This window comes from Pongo abelii, chromosome Y (genome assembly GCF_028885655.2).
Source record: "Pongo abelii isolate AG06213 chromosome Y, NHGRI_mPonAbe1-v2.0_pri, whole genome shotgun sequence".
Lineage (NCBI taxonomy): Eukaryota > Metazoa > Chordata > Mammalia > Primates > Hominidae > Pongo > Pongo abelii.
The window spans coordinates 1,867,373-1,892,603 of NC_072009.2; the positions used below are offsets into that span (position 1 = coordinate 1,867,373).

Genomic DNA, 25,231 nt, shown 5'->3' on the forward strand with positions numbered 1-25,231 from the left:
GTGGCTAGGACACTCAGCCAAACTGGCAAAGCAGAATAGCTGTGTGTCAGTGTACTTTATTCATCTGTCACTTGGTCAGGGTCTGCGGGACAGACCCCCGCACCATAAATCTTGTTGCAGGTTCTCACCATTGGGCTTCACATCTCCCTGCAGCACCATGAGTCCAGCAACACTAGGGAGGTCAATATCGCGCGTGTATCCTGCAAGTTTCACTGTCCTTGTAACCTCTGGCAGGCTCTCCTTCCTGGAGGCTGTTTCCTGACCTGTTAGCCTGGTTGTATCATTCATGGTTTTCCTATGAAGGGTCCTAAGATCTAAGCAGACATTCTGCACAGAGACTGCATCTTTCTGCAGAAGGGGCTTGAGCTCATTCTCTCTGCATTGAGAGTCCTGTGTGTTGAGGTCTGAGGTCTGAGCTCTGCCCGAAACAGAAGCATACCGATTGTTAGGGTTACCCCGACCAGACCATTCCCTTCCCCTTCCACAGGCCTTACAATACAGTCCCTTGCACTCTCTGCACAGCTCCCCCAGGGCTAAAGACAAATGCCCCCCTTCACTGACCCCCTCCAGTAACTGTCTGTCCAGACAGTTACAGGATATGGCTAGCAGGTCTGTGAACCTCGCATAACAAACCTGGCAAAAAACATCTCCAGGATGCGGTCAAGACACCTGTACCCTCTACTCAGCTCCCCCACCCCAACCCAGTCCTCCTGCACCCTCGACTCAGCTCCCCCACCCCGACCTGGTTCTGGCCCTATAAAACCCTGCTATAGTCTGTAAGTGGGGCTGCCTCCTCGAACTGTGGTGGAGCAGCCAAGCAGGTCAGTAAAGCTTGCTTGCCTGATTTTAGGTCTCCTCATCCTTTCTCTCGGCTGACCTTACACTGATGATGTAGTGAGCATCTAATGTGAATATCTCAGGGAACAAATCCACATTTCTTATCCTTCTGTACCAAGGAAGGTCCCCTGTCTAGTGGGTCCATGACATAGAATTCCTGGTTTTCTGTAAAGGAACAACAGAAATCCAGGCATCCTGGTTATCTAGCAAGGAAAATCACCATCTGTGGTGACAAACCCATTCCCGGTGGATGACTGATGTTTTTTAAAGAGGCCAAACAATACGTTTATTATTTTCATTTAAGTTGCTTATCAGGGCAACCTTACCCATCTGGGAACAATCTAGCAGTTATGTAAGAAGCACATGCCCCCGCAATTAGTTTGAACTCCATCCTGGAATTGCAGCTGGTTATGATTCTAAGGTACAAGCATGCCCGGAGCTAATGTTGGATTTGAATAGTCAGTGGAATTTTTTCACTTAGGGGAATGGATAATAAGCCAACCAATGGTCATCAGTCTCACACATAAGGAGTGCAGGCTCGTAGGGTATACGCAGTACTTCCTCAAAAGCATTGCAAATGACTCATTTCTCCATGTTGAAATTTGAAAACCCAACACCTATCTCTCTAACACCAGACACAAGATTGAGCCTTCCTTGCCTAGCTGGTGAGTAAGAGTGAGCCTCTGTACCAAGGATGTACCCTTTGGCCGTGTGAGGCTTTCAGAAGTATCAGAAGCTGTATACATTTCCTGTGGTTGGTGTAACAAGTGACTACCAATTTGTTGGAGCCTTGAAACAAGAAAGATTTATATCTCTCTCCGTTCTGGGGACCAGAAGTCTAAAGTCAAGATGTCAGAAGGGCCGAGATTGCTCTGAGGGGTGTAACGGAGAATCCTTCCTGCCTGTCCCAGCTAGGCATTGCTTGGCTTGTGGCCACATCACTCCAGTCTCTGCCTGCATCATCACATGAACATCTTGTCTTCTGTACTCAAATCTCCCTCTACCTGTCTCTGATAAGAACCCTCATGATGGCATTGGGTTCACTGGGATGATCCATAATGACCCATCTCAAAATTCTTAATTCTACCTGCAAAGATTCTATTCCAAATAAAGTAATATTTATAGGTTCTGAGGGTTAGGGCATGAACATATATTTTGAGGGCTACCATTTGATCCATAGCGGTTCAGTGATTTACATTCTCGGATTTGACAGTGGCATGCTTCACTTGTGACTGTGCCATTCTGGAATGAGGTTGACCAGATGGTGCTGCTGGCCACGTCAAAACTCATCCTACAGGCTGTGGCAAGCAAGGCTCACACCTCCCCATGTCTGACACCTGTGAATCACAGCTAGGTCTCTGAAAAATGAGTGCAGGAACAAAATCAAACAGGAGACCTCATCCACCACCAGGTCTCAGAGAGGATATTGCAGCCCCTGAAAAGAGGTCATCTCTCTTGGAACTTTTGCACTCAGTTGTACTTAACGCGGCAAGGAAAACGGCACATTTATGTTGGAAAATGTAATTATTTATGGCACCTGTGACAATCGGGCACTTTGGAATCACAAGGTTTATGGCTGAGGACCACCTGGGGTGATTATCCTCCAAAATGTTTCTTTGGCTTCTTGAAGTCCTGCAGAGGTTGAGGCAGCTGTCTCAAAACTAGTGGACAGAGCCCTTTGGGCAGGTGGCTGTGAGAAACTCAAACACCACAGTCTTCACAGACCCACAAGCTATTGGCAGGTGCAATGTGTTTCTTGGGGCAGCAGCTAAACTGAGACAGGATATCACAGGGTCACATCAAGGACCCCAGTCATCTCACAACTCTTAGACCACAGCTGCTGCTGCAGTTTCTGGTTGTAGGTGACGTGGAGGGACTTGGTCTCTTTCTCGTTGTATAGGTAACGGCCACCAATTCCTTCCAGCTCTGGGGTGACCGCTGCGTAGATGGAAGTCCACGCTCCTTCATCAGGGGTCTGGTGGAAGAAGAAAAGAAGGCTACGATGAGTTAAATTTCTGAGCAGGAAACAGGATTCTCAGGACTCACAGGGATGCTGCAGGGACAGGTGGAATATACTCATCAGCTGCACTGAGAAATGTATGCAGAAAGCGAGGTTGGGTGATCGATCTGAACCACGGCTTCTCTGCTGTTGGGTTTCTTTACAACAGGCACTGACAATAACGCACCCAAGTGGGTTGCATTTCAATGGTGGGTTAATCCATCTCACTAGGCAGATGCATATTAAAATCCCTGATGTACGTATTTAATCATGCACTCTTTATTGGACCAAAATGCTTATTAATTGACTAGAAGCAGATGAGTGAGTGCTTGGCTTCTGTATTTGATAAACAATATTTAGCAATTAGATGAAACACCAGGACATCAAAAAGATTCTTGTTTTCAATTCAGCAAGGCATGCTACATCAGAGAATTGAGGCATTTATGAGTTGTGATTGTATGCTTCATGGAAACAGACGGTTCAAAAAGGAAAAAGGTTTTTCAAAGACTGGGGATTTTACCCGAGTGGAAGGCGGTAATCTTGAAACACAGCACACCCTGGTTCTCTGCAGTGGGAGTTGGCCCTTGGTCATGGTCAGTGGGATGGAAGAAATGCAGGATTCTCAGAGGAATTAGAAGTTGTGGGACCTGAGAACCTTCAGAGCTAGGATGCAATAATCCAGGAACCAACACAGTCCCTCTTAACTTCTGTCACAATGAAGATGTTTCAGAAGTTGTGTCTTGTAATAAGCTTCTGGGAATCTGGTGAACGTATCCACCATGTGAGGACACAGTAATGAGGCACCGTCTGCGAACCAGAAAGCAGGTCCCTGCCAGACACAGAATCTGCCATGCATTGATCTTGAACTTCCAGCCTCAAGAACTGTGAGCAACAAATGTCTGTTGTTTACAGGTTGCCCAGGCTATGGTGTTTTGTGATAGCAACACAAACAGACTAAGACATTTGACATCCAGAGTTTTTACTGGGGTCTCATTACACAGGTATGATTAAGTCATCGGCCACATAATCAGATTCAACCTCCAGTCCCTCTTTCCTTCCCAGAGGTCAGGCTGGCCTGAAATTCCAACCCCCTAATGAGACGATTGGTGTTTCTGGTGGCCAGCTCCATCTTGAAGCCATTTAGGAAACAGCAAATGTCACCTCATTGTACAACCAGGGCATTGCTAGCATTTGTGACATTGCAAGAGTTTTAGAAGCTCCTTCTTGTTACAGAACCAGGAATAAAGACCAGATATTGCCTTTGTTATGTCCCCTCTAGTTTTCTGGGAGTGATGATCCATTTGCCCGAACTGATTTCACCTCTCACCAGTGCCCCTAGCACTGCAGTGGCTCATGCCTGTAATCCCAGTGCTTTGGGAGACCAAGGCAGGAGGACTGCTTGAGTCCAGGAGTTCAAGATGAGCGTGGGCCACATGGCAAAACCTAGCACTGGTGAGAGTTCAGGCACACGCCCTCCCAAAAGGAAAAGGGCAGACTCTGTGGGGTGGCCTGTGACACCCAGTCACTTCAGAAATTCTCCTGCTGTCAGTTCATTGCCTCCTGGTCTTGACTTCAGCAGCCAGTGTGACGTGGAAAGGCATGGCAGACAATCCAGTGTGCCTACCAGCCCATCCTCTGGGTGCCGAGCAAGGGGAACAGGAAGGCTGGACCCCAGTGGAGGGACAGAGCTGCCAGACTCCTGAGATTGTTTCCCACTGACTTGCCTCTGCTCTTCTGCTGCCTAAAAAGAAATGGACGGAGCTAGAGAACTTCCCAAGTCTGGAAATCACCTAGGGGTGCCTGGAGATCTTGCAAACCCAAAGTGTCCTGGGAGATTTGGAGGCTGCTATGGTTTGGCTGTGTCCCCACCTAAATTTCATCTTGAATTGTAGCTCCCATAATTCTCATGTGTCAAGGGAGGGAGCCACTGGGAGGTAATTGAATCATGGGAGATCTTTCTCATGCTGTTCTCATGATAATGAATAAGTCCCATGAGATCTGATGGTTTCATAAAGGGCCGCTCCCCTGCACACACTCTCTTGCCTGCTGCCATGTAAGGCTCCTCCACCTTCCGCCATGATTGTGAGGCCTCCCCAGCCATGTGGAACTGTGAGTCCATTAAGCCTCTTTCCTCTATAAATCGCCCAGTCTTGGGCATGTCTTTATTAGCAGCATGAGAACAGACTAATACAGAGACTGTATCTGAAAACATCTCAGGGGTGGATGCAGGCACCATGGCTTGGGTCTTGCAGGGGAGCCCTGTGTCCCGTGTCTTGCCCTGGGCATCTAAAGACCAAAAGTAAAGGCGAAAGGGATGGAAAGAGGAACGGAAGAAGGACAGAACAGAGCAGGAGGAAAGGGAGAGGGAAGGCAGGGGGCAACTGAAGGCACCCATGGTGTTTGAGGGTCTTTCTCTGGGGCAGCCTTCAATGCAGAAAGAGGTTTTATTGATCTGTTTCATGCTTCTCTCTTTTGCAGCTGTGTTCTGCCCAATTTCCAGGCAGGATCTGCCCCCAAAGCCAGCAATCTTCTTCCTTCCCCATCATCTTGCAGTTGGAAAATACGGAGTCTTTCTGGGGGCCAGCCCACTTCCATATAATAGGCAGGGACACCAATCACTGCAGCTCTGAATCCAACATGGTGCCCCTTCCCACGCTGCTGCTCTGGACAAAGTGATCGGAGAGGCCGGAAGGGGGCCACCCTGGGTCCCCAGGAGAGACCGTGGCTCCTGGTGCGCAGAAATGAGCATTTACACCTCATGCTGGTGCCTGAGACGTTCACCCACACTGTGTTATATTTAGTGCTGTGCCTTCTTTGCAAACAAATCCTTAAATCAGCTCCTGGAAAAAGTTTTGTGTTGTAGTCTGCCATCACTGACACTGGGGATTCAGGGCCTCATGCCCCAAATACCCGACCTGTGTCTTGACCATGTAGTATGATGCCTCCAGGCGGAGAGGCCCCTGTGTTCTGCAGCTGCAGCTTAACCGCTCCTGGGTTCTCCTGCATCCTCCCTGTTGTTGAACAAACTCAGCACTCTCTGGAAGGAGGCTTCCTCTTTGTGGTTTCCCTGGTGGGCAGTGTCTGGGGGCTTCTGTTTCCACCATATTTTAAAAAATCCTCTTATCTGAGTGAGAGTTCTTCGGCTATGCATATTCAATTGGGGTACAAGTACTACCATTTTAGGGGGCAAGATGCCACCTGCGCTATGTTGAAAATGAGCTTGCGATTTCTAGAAAACAGCAAGTGCATTGTGCTGAAAATGTAGCTATTTCTGGGGACACAGAGAGGATGATGTGATGAAGTTCTATTGGATGATTTTTTTTCTGTAAGAAAAATACACGCACACACGTATTCATATGTACCTGCTGACATGCACACATACATTCGTATGTACTCACATGTACACAAACACATATACACACATGGACACATACTCATGCATACGCGCACACACATGCACACCTACTTGCTCATGCATACTCAGTCACATGCACACACGCTCATATAATCATTCACATGCACACACGCTCATACATTCACATGCACACAAACTCGCGCACACACACTCACGCTCACATACACACATGCTCATACACTCATTCACATGCACACAAACTCGCGCACACACGTTCACGCTCACTCACATGCACACACGCTCATACACTCATTCACATGCACACAAACTCACGTGCACACACGCTCACGCTCACATGCACACACGCTCATACACTCATGCACACACCCTCACGCTCACTCACATGCACACACACTCACGCTCACATGCACACATGCTCACTCATTCACATGCACACAAACTCGCGCACACACGCTGACGCTCACTCATACACACACGCTCATACATTCATTCACATGCACACGCGCTCACGCTCACTCACATGCACACACACATACACTTAGCATGCACACGAGCTCGCTCCAACCACACATGCTCATACACTCATTCACATGCACATGAGCTCGCACGCACACGTGCTCACACTCGCTCCCACACACACTCATACACACATTCGCATGCACACGAGCTCATGTGGGCACGCGCTCACGCTCACTCCCACGCACACATGCTCATACACTCATTCACATGCACACGAGCTCACGTGTGCATGCGCTCACTCCCATGCACACATGCTCACTCATTGGCATGCACACGAGCTCGCGTGGGCACGCGCTCACGCTCACTCCCGTGCACACACGCTCATACACTATTCGCATGCACACGAGCTCACGCTCGCTCCCATGCACACACGCTCATACACTCATATGCACACGAGCTCACGCACAGACGAGCTCATGCTCACGCTCACATGCACACACGCTCATACACTCATCCAAAAGGGCCCGAGCTCACGCGGGCACAAGCTCACGCTCGCTCCCATGCACACACGCTCATATACTCATTCACATGCACACGAGCTCACATGCAGACGAGCTCATGCTCACTCACATGCACACACGCTCATACACTTTCACATGCACACAAGCTCACACGTGCACACACGCTCATACACTCATCCACATGCACCCAAGCTCGCGCGGGTACGAGCTCACCCTCGCTCGCGTGCAAACATGCTCATACACTCATGAACATGCGCCAGAGTTCGCGCAGGCACGAGCTCACCCTCGCTCATACACTCATCCACATGCGCTCACACTCGCGTGCACGCATGCTCATACACTCATCCACATGCACCTGACCTCGCGTGGGCACGAGATCACGCTCGCGTGCACACACGCTCACACACTCATCCACATGCGACCGAGCTCGCACGGGCACGAGCTCACGCTTGCTCACGTGCACACACGCTCACTCATCTACATGTGCCCACGCTCGCGTGAAGAGATGCTCATACACTCATCCACATGCGCCCGAGCTCGCGCGGGCACTAGTTCACCCTCGCTCGCGTGCACACACCCTCATATACTCATCCACATGTGTCCTCACTCGCATGCCCACACGCTCATACACTCATCCACATGGGCACGAGCTCACGCTCACTCGCACACATGCTCATACACTCATCCACGTGCGCCCGAGCTCACGCTCGCATGCACACATGCTCATACTCATCCACATGCACATGAGCTCACGCTCGCTCACATGCACACACGCTCATACACTCATCCGCGCGCACGAGCTCACGCTCACTTGCACACACGCTCACTCATCCGCATGCACACGAGCTCGCGCCATGCTCACATGCACACACGCTCGTACTCATTCACATGCACACGAGCTCGCACACGCACTAGCTCATGCTCGCTCACATGCACACATGCTCACTCATTCACCTGCACACGAGCTCACGCACACGAGCTCACGCTCACATGCACTCACGCTCACTCATGCACACGAGCTCACGCGCACACGCTCACCACATGCACACACGCTCACTCATTCACATGCACGCGAGCTCACGCTCACATGCAAACACGCTCACTCATTCACATGCAGACATGCTCATGCTCACTCATGCACACACGCTCATATACTCATTCACATGCACACATGCTCACGCTCGCACACAGCTCATGCACACATGCTTACATACACTCACATGCACACATTCACATGCACACATATGCACACATGCTTACTCATTCACAAGCACACACTAATTCACATGTACACAGCTCACACATGCTCATTCACATGCACACACTAATTCACATGCACACTCACATGCACACATATACATGCTCACATGCTCACACATTCACATGCACAGGCTCACACTCATTCACATGCACATAGCTCACACACATGCACACTCATTCACATGTACACACATTCACATGCACACTCATACACACGCATGCACTCATTCACAAGTACACACATGCTCACACACTCACATGCACACACTCATACATGCTCACATTTACACATTCACATGCACACACACTCATCCACGTGTACACACATTCACATGCACACTCATTCACATGCACACATTATATTTATCCTGATATAATATTGCAAAATACAAAACCAAGGAGAGAGGCCTCAGGAGGAACCAGGCCTGCCCACACCTGGATCTTAGACCTCCAGCCTCCAGGACTGCGGGAGAATCAATGTATGCTGTTTGTAAGCCACCCAGTCTATGGTATTCTGTAACAGCAGCCAAAATTGGACTAAGACATGTCATAAGAAGAGGAGATGAGGACACAGACACACACAGGGACAACCCTGTGAGGACACAGGGAGAAGACGGCGTCTCCAAGCCCAGGAGAGAGACCTCAGGAGGAACCAGCCCTGCCCACACCTTGATGTCAGACTTCCAGCCTCCAGGACTGTGGGAGAATCAATATCTGTTGTTTATAAGCCACCCAGTCTGTGGTATTCTGTGATAGCAGCCTGAGATGGACTAAGACATCTCATAAGAAGAGGAGATGAGGACATAGACACACACAGAGGGACGACACCGTGAGGACACAGGGAGAAGACAGTGTCTACAAGCCCAGGAGAGAGGCCTCAGGAGGAACCAGCCCTGCCCATACCTGGATCTCAGACTTCCAGCCTCCAGGACTGTGGGAGAATCAATGTCTGTTGTTTATAAGCCACCCAGTCTATGGTATTCTGTGATAGCAGCCTGAAATGGACTGAGACAGCTCATAAGAAGAGATGAGGACACAGACACACACACAGGTCAACCCTGTGAGGACACAGTGAGAAGACAGCATCTACAACCCACGAAGAGAGGCCTCGGGAGGAGCCCGCTCAGCTCACACCTTGATCTCGGACTTCCAGCCTCCAGGACGGTGGGAAAATCGAGTGTCTGTTGTCTAAGCTGCCTGGTCTATGGGACTTCAGGCTGGCAACTCCGGCAGATGGAGACCAAGCCCAGGTGACTTCTCCTCTCCTGACTGGGATCGATGCAGGCTGCTGTGTGCGTATGTCAAGAAAGCCTCTTTTCCAGGAAACAGGCAATTATACCCACACTTACCTGCTACCTCAAGAGTCAGGGAGGGGAGAGACTTCAGGTGCATGAGCAATTACTCGAGTTCCCCTCCCAAGTCATCTCAATCTCCTGTTAGTTACCCGGCTCATTCAGTCTGCCACACAGCTCCACTGCAAACGGAGCCCTCTGTGTTCATGGGACTGTTCACGAACACCAAGGATTCCTGCCAGAGTTTGTCTCTCTAATGCCACGTTCTGCAAAGCAGACCTTGGACTGGCCCAGCCCTTTGTGATCTTTTTCCCCAAAGAAAACACCCGGACCATGGCCAGGCGCAGTAGCTCACACCTGTAATCCCACCACTTTGGGAGGCTGAGGCAGGCGGATCACGAGGTCAGGAGATCGAGACCATCCTGGCTAACACGGTGAAACCCCGTCTCTACTTAAAAAAATATAAAAAATTAGCCAGGCGTGGCGGCGAGTGCCTGTAGTCCCAGCTACTCGGGAGGCAGGAGAATGGCATGAACCCAGGAGGCGGGGCTTGCAGTGAGCTGAGATGGCGCCACTGCACTCCAGCCTGGGCGACAGAGTGAGACTCAGTCTCAAGAAGCTCTGGGACCTGCCTCAGAGCTGCTGCAGAATAAGAAGGGTTCGAGTCAGCCTTCCTCCTGCTGACACTGAAGTTCTCAGTTTTCCCTCCGGAGGCAGCCCCTTTTCCTCCTAACTCCATGAAAATGTCTCTCCAGAAGGTACAGCTGGAGCACCCTGCACCTGCACCCCAGCCAGCCCTACACCCACATCTGTACATGCCAGGCAGTGCTGAGAACCAGGCAGGGAGGGAGCAGACGGACGTGTCTGCACAGAATCCTGCACCTGCTGGGAACAACTCCGTGTCATCAGCTATGGCCTGGGTCAAAGCACCTTTGTTTTGGGTATTCAAAGGTCAGTGAAGGGTTGAGTGAAAGGGAAGGAGAAAGGCAGAGAAAGAAAAAAATATCAATGGAAGGAAGAAAGAGAACGAGAAAGAGAAAGAGAAAGAAAAAGAGGAAGAAGAAAGGAATAAGGAGAAAGGAATGAAGAAAGGAATGAAGGAAGGAAAGAAGGAAGCAAAAAAGGAGGGAAGGAAGGAGGGAAGGAAGGAGGACACAGAGAGGAGGGAGGCAGTAAGAAAGGAAGGAAGCAGAGAACAAGAAATAAAAGAGGGAAGGAAGGAAGGAGAGAGAAAGGAAGCAGAGAAGAAAGGAGGGAGGAAGAAAAAAGGGAGAAAGGGAAGAAGGGAAGAAGGGAGGAAGGGAGGAAGGGAAGAAGGGAGGAAGGGAGGAAGGGAAGGATGAAAAAAGAAAAAAACAGGCAGGAAGCAAAGAAGGAAGGGAGGAAGGAAGGAAGGAAAGAGAGAGAAAGAAAAAAAAAGAGAAACAAAGAACCAAAGAGAAAGAACAAAGGACAGGAGGGAAGGATGGGAGGGAGGGAAGGATGGGAGTGAGGGAAGGATGGGAGGGAGGGAGGGGAGGAGGGAGGGAAAGAAGGAAGCAGGGAGGGAGGGAAGGAAGGAGGGAGGGAGGGAGGGAGGGGAGGAGGGAAGGAAGGAGGGAGGGAGGAGAGGAGGGAAGGAAGGAGGGAAGGAGGGAGGAGAGGAGGGAAGGAAGGAAGGAGGGAGGGACGGAGGGGAGGAGGGAAGGAGGGGAGGAGGGAGGAGAGGAGGGAAGGAAGGAAGGAGGGAGGGATGGAGGGGAGGAGGGAAGGAAGGAAGGAGGGAGGGAAGGAAGGAAGGAGGGAGGGACGGAGGGGAGGAGGGAAGGAAGGAAGGAGGGAGGGATGGAGGGGAGGAGGGAAGGAAGGAAGGAGGCAGGGACGGAGGGGAGGAGGGAAGGAAGGAGGGAGAGAGAAAGGAAGGAGGGAGGGAGGAAGGAGGGAGGGAGGAAGGAGGGAGGGAGGAAGGAGGAAGGAGGGAGGAGGGAGGAAGGAGGGAGGAAGGAGGGAGGAGGGAGGAAGGAGGGAGGGAGGAAGGAGGGAGGGAGGAAGGAGGAAGGAGGAAGGAGGGAGGAAGGAGGAAGGGAGGAAGGAGGAAGGAGGAAGGAGGGAGGGAGGAGGGAGGAAGAAGGAAGGAGGGAGGGAGGAAGGAGGAAGGAGGGAGGGAGGAAGGAGGAAGGAGGGAGGAAGGAAGGAGGAAGGAGGGAGGGAAGGAAGGAGGGAGGGAGGATAAAAGGGAAGCAAAAGGAAGGACTGGAGGAAAAAAGAGAAGATAAGAGGAAGGAAGGGAGGGAGGAATTTATTCCTCAGAGCCTTTGCTGCATTTACCAATTCTGGTTCTGCCCCCATTTGACCAAATATCTGGGGTGACTGAGAATTCTGATTTCTAAGATAAGGCAGATATTGTAAATTTGAAATAGCAAATCCCTTTTGTGTCATTCAAACCACTATTTCCTCTTTGTTAGAGCTCCTGTTCTCCAGAGAGCACCCAGGGTACACAGAGATATTTGCCTGTCACTCTTTTCAAAGAGCTTCAGAAAGCTGTTCCCTCTGAACTCCACACTTAACTTGTATTAGACGTGCTGGGCTTTGCAGAAGAGACACACACAGGGCTTCCCTTTGTCTTTGGGACGGGTCCCCTGTGCCGTCTGCAAGGAAACTTCCTAACGCTCCACTGCCAGGAGCAGAGGGCAGTAGGAATGGCATCACCCAGGATGTCTCCTAGGGAGGAGGCTAGCAGGGCTTGAGCGGCAAACGCCCAGCTCTCTGCAAGGCACCCCAGCTCTCTGCAAGGCACGCAGAGCTCGTTCACCTTCTGTAAACGTTGCTATTTGAACGCAGACGCTGTTGGTAGATCCTTGAGATGTGCTCAGAGAGATCTGAGGGCACATGTATTTATTTTAGCACCATCCACATCTTAGGGCAGAAACTCACACTCAGGGAAGTGGCTGGCAAGTAAACAGACTCCTAGCTGAGCTTCCCAAGGAGAGTTTCCACGTCCCAAAGTTGTGGAAGAGGGGACGGAGTAATGCTGTGGTCAAAGAGAAATTCAGAGACCTCTGCCCAGGCTCAGCTGCCTTCCTGGAAGAATGTTCTGAACATTCTACAAAGGCCACACTTCTTCTCCATACCTCTGCTCCAGCCACCCAGGGATCCTGCTGCTTCTGCCACAATGTCCCCTGCCTCTTGCCTCTCTGTACCTGCTGCTTGCTTCTTCTGGAATGTTCTGGAAAATAGGTTTCCCAGGGCTGGATGTTTTCTGGGATGCTGACTCACATGGAAATCATAGGGTGATATAACGTGTGCATGTGTGTGTGCACAGATATGCGTAGGTACGCATGGCTGTGTGTACTTGTGGGTAGATGTGTATTGTGTGAGCGTATGTGCATGTCTCTGTATATGGATATGTGTGAGCATAGGGACGTACATGCATGTGCACGAATGCACGTGTGCATATGTGCATGTGTGTATGGGAATATACGTGTATTTGCATCAATATGTGTGCATGTGTGTGTTTGCTCATGCATATGTGCACACATGCATGTGGGCACAGATGTGTGGATATACGCATGTCTTTGTGTGCATGGGTTGGCACATGTGTATATGTGCATGTGTGTGCATGTGTGTCTGCATGTATGTGAAGGTGTGTGTGCATTTATGCACGTGTGCATGTGTACACACAATGTGCATGTGGGGGGGTGCAGGTGCGTGCATGTGTTTGCATCTATATGTATTTGTACATGTGCATGTATATGTGTGTGCATCAGTGTGCACATGTGTACGTGCACTCACGTGCTCTCAACTCCCCAATGAGAGCTGTGGGTTGTGCTAAACTTCTAGGGATGTTTCATGTCTTCAGTGACCACCTGAAGCAGAGAGGATTAAGAAAACCTTCCTTTAACTACAATCTCATAAGACACACACGCAAACTTGCTCTTACTAGGAATAAACACTCACCTGACAGACAACACAGGGGAGATGGCTTGTGCTGTTTAATGTCAGGTAACATAGGTCTTAGGTGGTCTCTGTGATGATTGATTTCATGTATCAACTGGCTGGGCTATGGTGCCCAGACATTTGGTCAAGCACCAGACTGGGTACTTTGTGGATATCATTAACATTTACAAATCAGTTGCGTTTAAGCAAAGGAGAGGACTCTTCACAATGTGGGTGGGCCTCACCTCATCAGGAGAAGGCCTTCACAGCAAACACTGACACTAGAGAAGAAATTCCACTCCAGACTGTAACAGGGCAATCCTGCCTGAGTGTCCAGCCTGCCCTGCAGATTTTAGGCTCAAGGCTGCAATGTCAAATCTTGTCCAGGTCTTCAGCCTGCCAGCCAGCCTACCAATTTTGGACTTGCCTGCCCCTACAATCCCAAGAGTCAATTAGTTAAACTAAATCTTTCTCTATGCATAGATCCTATTGGTCCTGTTTTTCTTGAGAACTGCGACTAATATAAAATTGAACGGTCTCAATGGCAGACACTCTGGGCATTCTGAAACCAGGAAGAAATGCCAAGCTCCAGGAATGATCTTGGCTCATCTCTTAGCTTGAGGCACTGGAAGGTCTTCCAGTCAATCAAAGCACAGAGACTGCTGGCTGGTTTTTAAGGCTGCACCAAAGGAGGGCAGTTATCCACTGAAGGGAAGAAGTTTCCCATCCAAAGAGGATGCTTCTTTTTAGGGTGGCAGCCTCAGAGCCTATGACGTCTTTGTTCCTGGGGAGTCTGTTAGAGCCACCAGACATACCCTGTGGAAAGGAGAGATGGCATCTCCTCGGACAAAACGACGCTTCCCAGTTCTGAAACGTCTGTGGCATTTCCAGTGTGTACCTCAAATTGATCCAGGTGGCATCACCTCTGAGCCCGAGAGAACCTCCTTCTTTCCCTCCCTTTCTCTCACGCCCTTCTTCTTCCTCCTTCGCTTCCTCTTCCTTTTTCTTTCTCCTCTTTTTCTCTATTCCTCTTTCTCTTCCTCCCCCATCTTATCCTCCTCCTCTTTCATTTCTTCCTCCTCCTTCTCTTTTCCCCCTTATCCTCCTCCTGTTTTTCTATCCCTTCCTCTTCCTCCTTTTTTCTCTTTCTCCTTTTTCTCTCTTCTTCCTCCTCCTTCATCTTATCCTCCTCCTCCTTTTTCTTTTTTCCCCTTATTCTCTTCTTTCCCCCATCTCTTTCTCCCTTTCTCCTCTCTCTCTGCCTTCTCTTCTTCCTTCTTTCTTTTCTCCTCTTGCCTTTTCGCTCTCTATTCCTCTTTTTTCTCCTTCATCTTTTCTTCCTCCACCTCGTCCTCTTCCTCCTTTCTCCCTTATCCTCCTGTTTTTCTATCCCTCTGTCTCCCTTCCTCTTCCTTTCTTTCTCCTCTTTCTCATCATTTTCTCCCTCTTCTTCCTCCTCCATCTTCTCCTTCTGTTCCACTTCTTCCTCCTCCCCCTCTTTCTTCCCCTTATCCTCTTCGTTTCCTCTTTCTCTTCCTTCCTCTTCTCTCTCCTCCTTCTCTTCTTCCTTTTTTCTTTCTGCCCTTCTTCCCTTTTCTCTATTCCTCTTTTTCCTCCTCCTTCATCTTCTCCTCCTCCACTTCTTCCTTATCCTCCTCCTCCCTTCATCTTCTCCTCCTCCACTGCTTCCTTCTCCTCCTCCTCCCTTCTTACTTCTCCTCCTTTTTCTACCCCGTCTTCCTCCTTTTTTTCTCCTTTTCCTCCTCCTCTTCCTCGTTTTTCTCTCTCCCCCTTCCCTTCCTCCTCTTCCCCTTCTTCTTCCTCCTCCTCTCTCTCTGCCCCCTCTATTATCAATTTACAGTATAATCCAGGTTTTCGTAAAAAAAAAAAACAAAAACTGGACAACCTTCACACTATACTCTTCTGTTTCTAAAAGTCTTCTTCTGAATAGAAATCACTCTTGTTCACTTGTGTGAGGCTGGGGGATTCCTGAATGAACTTTTATCCACTTGTTTTGAAAACAACAACAACAACTAAGGCAACACAACTTCCTTTAGGATTCATCTGGAGGATTCATATGGAGTTACCGAGAGCTATCTTCTTCTGTCCACAGCCCCAAAGCTGGGGCTCAATCCCCTGCAGTCCTGGGGTCAGGGGTCCTCACGCTTAGCACTCAAGAGAATCGGCCAGAGAGCTTGTAAAAACAACTGCACCCCTGGTATTTCTGACTCAGTGGATCTTAGGAGGCCCAAGAATCTGCATTTTTTAATTTTTTATTATTTATTTATTTTTTTGAGATGGAGTCTCACTCTGTTGCCTGGGCTGGAGTGCAGTGGCATGATCTTGACTCACTGCAACCTCTGCTTCCCAAGTTTAAGCAATTCTCCTGCCTCAGCCTCCCAAGTAGCTGGGATTACAGGCGCCCGCCACTACACCTAGCTAATTTTTCGTATTTTTAGTAGAGATGGGATTTCACCATGTTGGCCAGGCTGGTCTTGAACTCCTGACCTCATGATTCACCCACGTCAGCCTGCAAAAGTGCTGGGATTACAGGCATGAGCCACCGTGCCCGACCCAAGAATCTGCATTTCTAACGAGCTCCCAGAGGCTGCTGGTCTTAGAGACCACGCTGGGAACCCTACTCATTCTAGCTTCTTATGCAGCTCTGCAAACTATACACCATGGGCAAAATTCAGCCCGTACCTGTTTCTGTACAGGCTACTAGCTAAGAATGGTTTTATACTCTTAAAGTGTTGTTAAAAAAAAAAAAAAAAAGAAAAAGAAAGAAAGAAATATGCCAAAGAGACTAGAGGTGGCCCACAAAGACTAAAACACTTCCTATCTAGCCAACCTCCTGTATAGAGCAAGGAACTGTGGCTTCGCGGCAGAATTTAATTATCTGCCCCTGTGCAGCTGCGGCTGACAGGTGCTGTCTTCCACACATTCTTGGAATGATGAAGTGCGCCTGCTTGGTGGCGCCTTGTGCAGGGAAATGAAAGTTGCCTTCTGAATACACAACACGGTCCTGTAAATCATGCTCCCTGTGGCTTAAATAACACATCCCGTTTTATCTACAGCTTTTTTTTTTTTTTTTTCAAATGACAATCTTTAGAGACTGGCAAGAGGACAGAAGATGTATAAATGTGAACCCAAATCCAAGAACAAAGTGTGTTCCCTTTTAACAAACACAAGGGTATCTTTGAAGTCCCAGACACCCGCCGGGGGGCCGGGGAGACGGTGCAGCAACATTTATCGTAAAATCTGCATAAAGCCACTCTTGAGTCCTGGAGACTGTTGGAGCTGCAAGCTACACAAACCATTTCAACTTCATTCAGTCCAATGAATGTTTATTAAATGCTCACCCATATTTTGCCAGCTCTTGGGGCAAAGGAAGACAATTTTAGAAATAACCCCTGCTGCCCGGGAGCTTCCAATAGACATGGGCAGTGGGTGGATGGTGAGGCACAAGTGCAGGAAAAAAAAAAAGATGAAACACACACAAAATAGAAGATAGAATTTCAAGTGTACTAAGAGCCACAAGCAATATAGTCAGCCAGAGGAATGAATGGCTCATAATTACATAATTACATAGAGCTTTACAGTGGAGAAAATGGTTTCCCATATATTCTGTCAGCAATGTTCACAACAATCTTATGTGATATTATTATCCAGAATTAACAAATTAGAAAAATGAGAGGCATAGCAGGGAAGGAAAGGAGAAGGGAGCTGTTGCAGGAAATAGCCACTGCCTGATTCTTCCAGGGACCCCTCCCTCGTCATCTCCCTTCTTTCTCTGCTTTGCTATGATGAGCCCTGATCCATGCACACAGCTGGATCCATGCACATGCATTCAATATCTCCCTCCTTGCCTTCACCCATGCACACAGCCCTGATCCATGCACACAGCTGGCTCCATACATATGCATTCAGCATCTGCCTCCCTGCCTTCATCCATGCACATAGCCCTGATCCATGCACACAGCTGGCTCCATACACATGCATTCTGCATCTGCCTATCTTCTTCCACACACACAGCCCTAATCCATGAACACAGCTGGCTCCATGCACGTGCATTCAGCATCTGCCTCCCTGCCTTCATCCATGCACACAGCCCTGACCCATGTACACAGCTGGCTCCATACACATGCATTCAGCATCTGCCTCCCTGCCTTCATCCATGCACACAGCCCTGACCCATGTACACAGCTGGCTCCATACACATGCATTCCGCATCTGGCCTCTCTGCCGTCATCCATGCACACAGCACTGATCCATGCACACAGCTGGCTCCATACACATGCATTCAGCATCTGCCTCCCTGCCTTCATCCATGCACACAGCCCTGACCCATGTACACAGCTGGCTCCATACACATGCATTCCGCATCTGGCCTCTCTGCCGTCATCCATGCACACAGCACTGATCCATGCACACAGCTGGCTCCATACACATGCATTCAGCATCTGCCTCCCTGCCTTCATCCATGCACACAGCCCTGACCCATGTACACAGCTGGCTCCATACACATGCATTCCGCATCTGGCCTCTCTGCCGTCATCCATGCACACAGCACTGATCCATGCACACAGCTGGCTCCATACACATGCATTCCACATCTGGCCTCTCTGCCGTCATCCATGCACACAGCACTGATCCATGCACACAGCTGGCTCCATACACATGCATTCTGCAGCTGCCTCCCTGCCTGCATCCATGCACACAGCCCTGATCCATGCACACAGCTGGCTCCACGCACATGCATTCAGCATCTCCATCCCTGCCTTCATCCATGCACACAGCCCTGATCCATGCACACAGCTGGCTCCATGCACGTGCGTTCAGCACGTGCCTCCCTGCCTGCATCCATGCACACAGCCCTGATCCATGCACACAGCTGGCTCCACGCACATGCATTCAGCATCTCCATCCCTGCCTTCATCCATGCACACAGCCCTGATCCATGCACACAGCCCTGATCCATGCATACAGCTGGCTCCATGCACGTGCATTCAGCACCTGCCTCCCTGCCTTCATCCATGCACACAGCCCTGACCCATGTACACAGCTGGCTCCATACACATGCATTCCGCATCTGGCCTCTCTGCCGTCATCCATGCACACAGCACTGATCCATGCACACAGCTGGCTCCATACACATGCATTCCGCATCTGGCCTCTCTGCCGTCATCCATGCACACAGCACTGATCCATGCACACAGCTGGCTCCATACACATGCATTCTGCAGCTGCCTCCCTGCCTGCATCCATGCACACAGCCCTGATCCATGCACACAGCTGGCTCCACGCACATGCATTCAGCATCTCCATCCCTGCCTTCATCCATGCACACAGCCCTGATCCATGCACACAGCTGGCTCCATGCACGTGCGTTCAGCACGTGCCTCCCTGCCTGCATCCATGCACACAGCCCTGATCCATGCACACAGCTGGCTCCACGCACATGCATTCAGCATCTCCATCCCTGCCTTCATCCATGCACACAGCCCTGATCCATGCACACAGCCCTGATCCATGCATACAGCTGGCTCCATGCACGTGCATTCAGCACCTGCCTCCCTGCCTGCATCCATGCACACAGCCCTGATCCATGCACACAGCTGGCTCCACGCACATGCATTCAGCATCTCCATCCCTGCCTTCATCCATGCACACAGCCCTGATCCATGCACACAGCTGGCTCCATGCACGTGCGTTCAGCACGTGCCTCCCTGCCTGCATCCATGCACACAGCCCTGATCCATGCACACAGCTGGCTCCACGCACATGCATTCAGCATCTCCATCCCTGCCTTCATCCATGCACACAGCCCTGATCCATGCACACAGCCCTGATCCATGCATACAGCTGGCTCCATGCACGTGCATTCAGCACCTGCCTCCCTGCCTTCATCCATGCACACAGCCCTGACCCATGTACACAGCTGGCTCCATACACATGCATTCCGCATCTGGCCTCTCTGCCGTCATCCATGCACACAGCACTGATCCATGCACACAGCTGGCTCCATACACATGCATTCCGCATCTGGCCTCTCTGCCGTCATCCATGCACACAGCACTGATCCATGCACACAGCTGGCTCCATACACATGCATTCTGCAGCTGCCTCCCTGCCTGCATCCATGCACACAGCCCTGATCCATGCACACAGCTGGCTCCACGCACATGCATTCAGCATCTCCATCCCTGCCTTCATCCATGCACACAGCCCTGATCCATGCACACAGCTGGCTCCATGCACGTGCGTTCAGCACGTGCCTCCCTGCCTGCATCCATGCACACAGCCCTGATCCATGCACACAGCTGGCTCCACGCACATGCATTCAGCATCTCCATCCCTGCCTTCATCCATGCACACAGCCCTGATCCATGCACACAGCCCTGATCCATGCATACAGCTGGCTCCATGCACGTGCATTCAGCACCTGCCTCCCTGCCTGCATCCATGCACACAGCCCTGATCCATGCACACAGCTGGCTCCACGCACATGCATTCAGCATCTCCATCCCTGCCTTCATCCATGCACACAGCCCTGATCCATGCACACAGCTGGCTCCATGCACGTGCGTTCAGCACGTGCCTCCCTGCCTGCATCCATGCACACAGCCCTGATCCATGCACACAGCTGGCTCCACGCACATGCATTCAGCATCTCCATCCCTGCCTTCATCCATGCACACAGCCCTGATCCATGCACACAGCCCTGATCCATGCATACAGCTGGCTCCATGCACGTGCATTCAGCACCTGCCTCCCTGCCTGCATCCATGCACACAGCCCTGATCCATGCACATGCATTCAATATCTCCCTCCCTGCCTTCACTCATGCACACAGCCCTGATCCATGCACACAGCTGGCTCCATACACATGCATTCCGCATCTGGCCTCTCTGCCTTCATCCATGCACACAGCACTGATCCATGCACACAGCTGGCTCCACACACATGCATTCCGCATCTGGCCTCTCTGCCTTCATCCATGCACACAGCACTGATCCATGCACACAGCTGGCTCCATACACATGCATTCCGCATCTGGCCTCTCTGCCTTCATCCATGCACACAGCACTGATCTATGCACACAGCTGGCTCCACACACATGCATTCTTCAGCTGCCTCCCTGCCTGCATCCATGCACACAGCCCTGATCCATGCACACAGCTGGCTCCATGCACATGCATTCAGCATCTGCCTCCCTGCCTTCACCCATGCACACAGCCCTGATCCATGCACACTGCTAGACCCACACACATGCATTCAGCATCTCCATCCCTGCCTTCATCCATGCACACAGCCCTGATCCATGCACACAGCCCTGATCCATGCACACAGCTGGCTCCATGCACGTGCGTTCAGCACCTGCCTCCCTGCCTGCATCCATGCACACAGCCCTGATCCATGCACACAGCTGGCTCCATACACATGCATTCCGCATCTGGCCTCTCTGCCTTCATCCATGCACACAGCACTGATCCATGCACACAGCTGGCTCCACGCACATGCATTCCGCATCTGGCCTCTCTGCCTTCATCCATGCACACAGCACTGATCCATGCACACAGCTGGCTCCACACACATGCATTCTGCAGCTGCCTCCCTGCCTGCATCCATGCACACAGCCCTGATCCATGCACACAGCTGGCTCCATGCACGTGCGTTCAGCACCTGCCTCCCTTCCTGCATCCATGCACACAGCCCTGATCCATGCACATGCATTCAATATTTCCCTCCCTGCCTTCATCCATGCAGACAGCCCTGATCCATGCACATAGCCCAGATCCATGTACACAGCTAGACCCACACACATGCATTCAGTACCTCCCTCCCTGCCTTCCAGGCACAGAGTCCTGATCCACACACACAGCTGTTGTAGGTTTTCTGCAGTAGTATTCAGAACAGCAAAGATATGCAATCAACCTTAAGTGTCTGTCAGCAGAGGACTAGCTAAGATAAAGAAAGTATAGTATAGTATATACACACCATGGAATATTATGCAGTCATATCAAAGAATGAAATCATGTCTTTTGCAGTGACATGGACAAACACTGCACGTTTCCACTTTTTATTTTATTATTTTACTTTTTATTTTTATTTTTTGAGATGGAGTCTCACTCTGTCGCCCAGGCTGGAGTGCAGTGGTGCGATCCTGGCTTACTGCAGTCTCTACCTCCCGTGTTCAAGCGATTCTCCTGCCTCAGCCTCCCGAGTAGCTGGGACTACAGGCATGTGCCACCACGCTGAGCTAATTTTTGTATTTTTAGTAGAGACGGGGTTTCACCATATTGGTCAGGCTGGTCTTGAACTCGTGACCTCAGGTGATCCACCCGCCTCAGCCTCCCAAAGTGCTGGGATTACAGGTGTGATCCACCATGCCTGGCCTGTTTCCATTTTCTAAGGTCCCTAGAGTCGTCAGACTCATCAAGACAGAAAGCAGAATGGTGTTGCTAGGAGCTAGGAACAGCAGGGAAACTGGAAGTTGTATTTTAATGGAAACAGAGCTTCAGTTTGAAAAGCGGGCCGTTCTCCTAACAACTCAGATACCGAAAGTCAAACACTGATCTTGCCATGTTCTCACTTGCAGGTGGGAGTTCACCAGTGGGTCTACACAGACACAGAGGGTGGACTGACGATGAGGACCCTGAAAGGTGGGAGGTTGGCAGGAGGTGGAGGATGAAAAAAATCACCTACGGGTATAGTATTCACTGCAGCGGTGAGGGGTTCACTAGAAGCCTGGACTTCACCACTGTGCAATGTCTCCATGCAAGAAATCCGCACCTGTACTCCTTAAATGTATAATCAATAAGCAAATCAATAAATACATAAGCTGGGCCGGGCGCGGTGGCTCACACCTGTCATCCCAGCACTTTGGGAGGCCGAGGCCGGTGGATCATGAGGTCAAGAGATCAAGACCATCCCAGCCAACATGATGAAACCCCGTCTCTATTAAAAATGTAAAAATTAGCTGGGTGTGGTGGGACATGCCTATAATCCCAGCTACTCGGGAGGCTGAGGAGGGAGAATCGCTTGAACCCGGGAGGGAGGGGTTGCAGTGAGCCAAAATCATGCCACTGCAGTGCAGCCTGGGCAACAGAGCATCTCAGAAGAAAAAAAAAAAAAAAAAAAGGAAACAAGAAAAGAAATCCGCACCTGTACTCTTTAAATTTTTAATAAATAAGCAAATCAATAATACATAGGCCAGGACGGGCGCGGTGGCTCATGCCTGTCATGCCAGCACTTTGGGAAGCCGAGGCGGGCGGATCACAAGGTCAAGAGATCAAGACCATCCCGGCCAACATGGCGAAACCCCGTCTCTATTAAAAATATACAAATTAGCTGGGTGTGGTGGGACATGTCTGTAATCCCAGCTACTTGGGAGGCTGAGGAGGGAGAATCGCTTGAACCCGGGAGGCAGGGGTTGCAGTGAGCCGAGATCGTGCCACTGTACTCCAGCCTGGGCGACAGGGCGAGACTCTGTCTCAAAAAAATAAAATAAAATAAAATAAATAAATCCGCATCTGTACTCCTTAAATTTATAATAAATAAGTGAATCAATAAATACATAAGCCAGTTGGTGAGATGACCCATAAAGACAAACAAAGCTTTGTGAGGGGAAAGCAAGCACCCAGGAGAAGCCCTATCTTCAGAGGTTTTGACACAGGCCTGAATGAAGCGAAGGAGAGGGAATGGACACCTGGGGGAAGGGCATGTGTGGAAGAGGAAACAGCCAGGGCTGAGGTTTGCACATTGCACGGAAGGGGTGAAGTCCCTGGTAGCTCTACCTGGAGCAATTTCTTATTTATTTATTTATTTATTGTATTTTTTTTGAGATGGAGTTTCACTCTTGTCACCCAGGCTGGAGCGCAGTGGCGCGATCTCGGCTCACTGCAACCTCCTGCTCCCGGGTTCAAGCGATTCTCCTGCCTCAGCCTCCCGAGTAGCTGGGATTACAGGCATCCGCCATCACGCCTGTCTAATTTTTGTATTTTTAGTACAGATGGGGTTTCACCACGTTGGCCAGGCTGGTCTCGAACTCCTGGCCTCAGGTGATCCACCCGCCTCGGCCTCCCAAAGTCCTGGGATGACAGGCGTGAGCCACTGCGCCCGGCCACCTGGAGCATTTTCAGTGGAGCACGGGGGACTGGAAGCAAAATGTATGAGCAATTCCTGTATGGGGATTTGCTGCAGAAGAGACTGTGGTCAGGGACAGTCCCCAGGAAAAACAGAAGGTCCAGAGAGGGTGGTTAGATTTGTTTCTTTATTAATAAAGAAATGTGGGAGCTGGGTATGGTGTCTCATGCCTGTAATCCCAGCACTTTGGCAGGCCGAGGCAGTTGGCTCACTTGAGACTGTGAGCTTGAGATCAGCCTGAGTAACATATCAAAACCCTGTCTCTACTAAAAATGTAAAAATTAGCCAGGCATGCTGGGAGGTACCCGAGGTCCCAACTACCCAGGAGGATGAGGCAGAATTGCTGGAACCCAGGAGGCGGAGGTTGCAGTGAGCCGAGATCGCGCCACTGCACTCCAGCCTGGGCGACAGAGCGAGGCTCCATCTTAAAAATAAAAATAAAAATAAAAAAATTCCCAGTACCTGCATCCTTGACTTGATTAATTAATCCGTCACCCTCTCGGCACATCAATCCAAGTTCCAATCAACCCTAAGACACAGTTTCATTAGACTGCATGGCAGATACAAATACATGCTTAAAACAAGCAATGATACGAGTGGTCTACTTCATGGTGAAGTGGGCGCAGTCTGCACTGCAAATTTGTTCATTTTGATGGCAGGCCTGATCACATGATTTCAAAGTGGTCAGGACTTGCTGGACATGAGCCCTGTATGGTGGAGCTGATACACTCAGCATTTACAATAGCTTTCTTTTTTTTTTGAGATGGAGTTTCGCTCTTGTCGCCCAGGCTGGAGTGCAGTGGCACAATCTGGGCTCACCACAATCTCCGCCCCTGGGTTCAAGCGATTCTCCTGCCTCAGCTTCCTGAGTAGCTGGGATTACAGGTGACTGCCACCATGCCTGGCTAATTTCTGTATTTTTAGTAGAGATGGGGTTTCTCCATGTTGGTCAGGCTGGTCTCAAACTCCCAACCTCAGGTGATCCTCCCCCCTCAGCCTCCCAAAGTGTTGGGATTACAGGTGTGAGCCACCGCGCCCGGCCCATAGCTCTTTTTCGTAACACCCACTGATCTTGAGACAAGCGGGGTGGGAAGAGAGGTAATAGCCACATTCATTTGCTCCCTAGGAGGGGTATACAGTGTAGGGGGTTACTGAGTTTCATTGATGAAGCTGCAAGGAGCTTCCTAGAGGTCTGAAGACCACACATGCTCTCTGAAATACTAAGCTACTCTCCTACTGAGGCTGAGACCATCTGCTTGTCTCAGCATGAAGAATGGCCTGATGCATTTGTATACAGGACAAATCAAAACCTCTCATCTTTATAAATGCACAAATCATAATCCCAACACTTTGGGAGGCCACAGCAGGAGGATCGCTTGGGGCTAGGAACTGGAGATCCGGCTGGACAACAGAGCAGGACCCT

General features: G+C 50.4%; 1 protein-coding gene across 1 annotated transcript in view; it reads right to left on the minus strand.

The window, feature by feature from the left end:
* Positions 1 to 2,342: 2,342 nt before the first annotated feature.
* The window catches only part of DHRSX (dehydrogenase/reductase X-linked), a 273,895-nt gene continuing 251,006 nt past the window's right edge, over positions 2,343 to 25,231 (minus strand). The window contains exon 7 of the mRNA XM_054545430.2: positions 2,343 to 2,812. Within this exon, the coding sequence (XP_054401405.1) occupies positions 2,624 to 2,812 (189 nt within the window). The 3' untranslated portion in view covers positions 2,343 to 2,623. The remainder of the gene's footprint in view (positions 2,813 to 25,231) is intronic.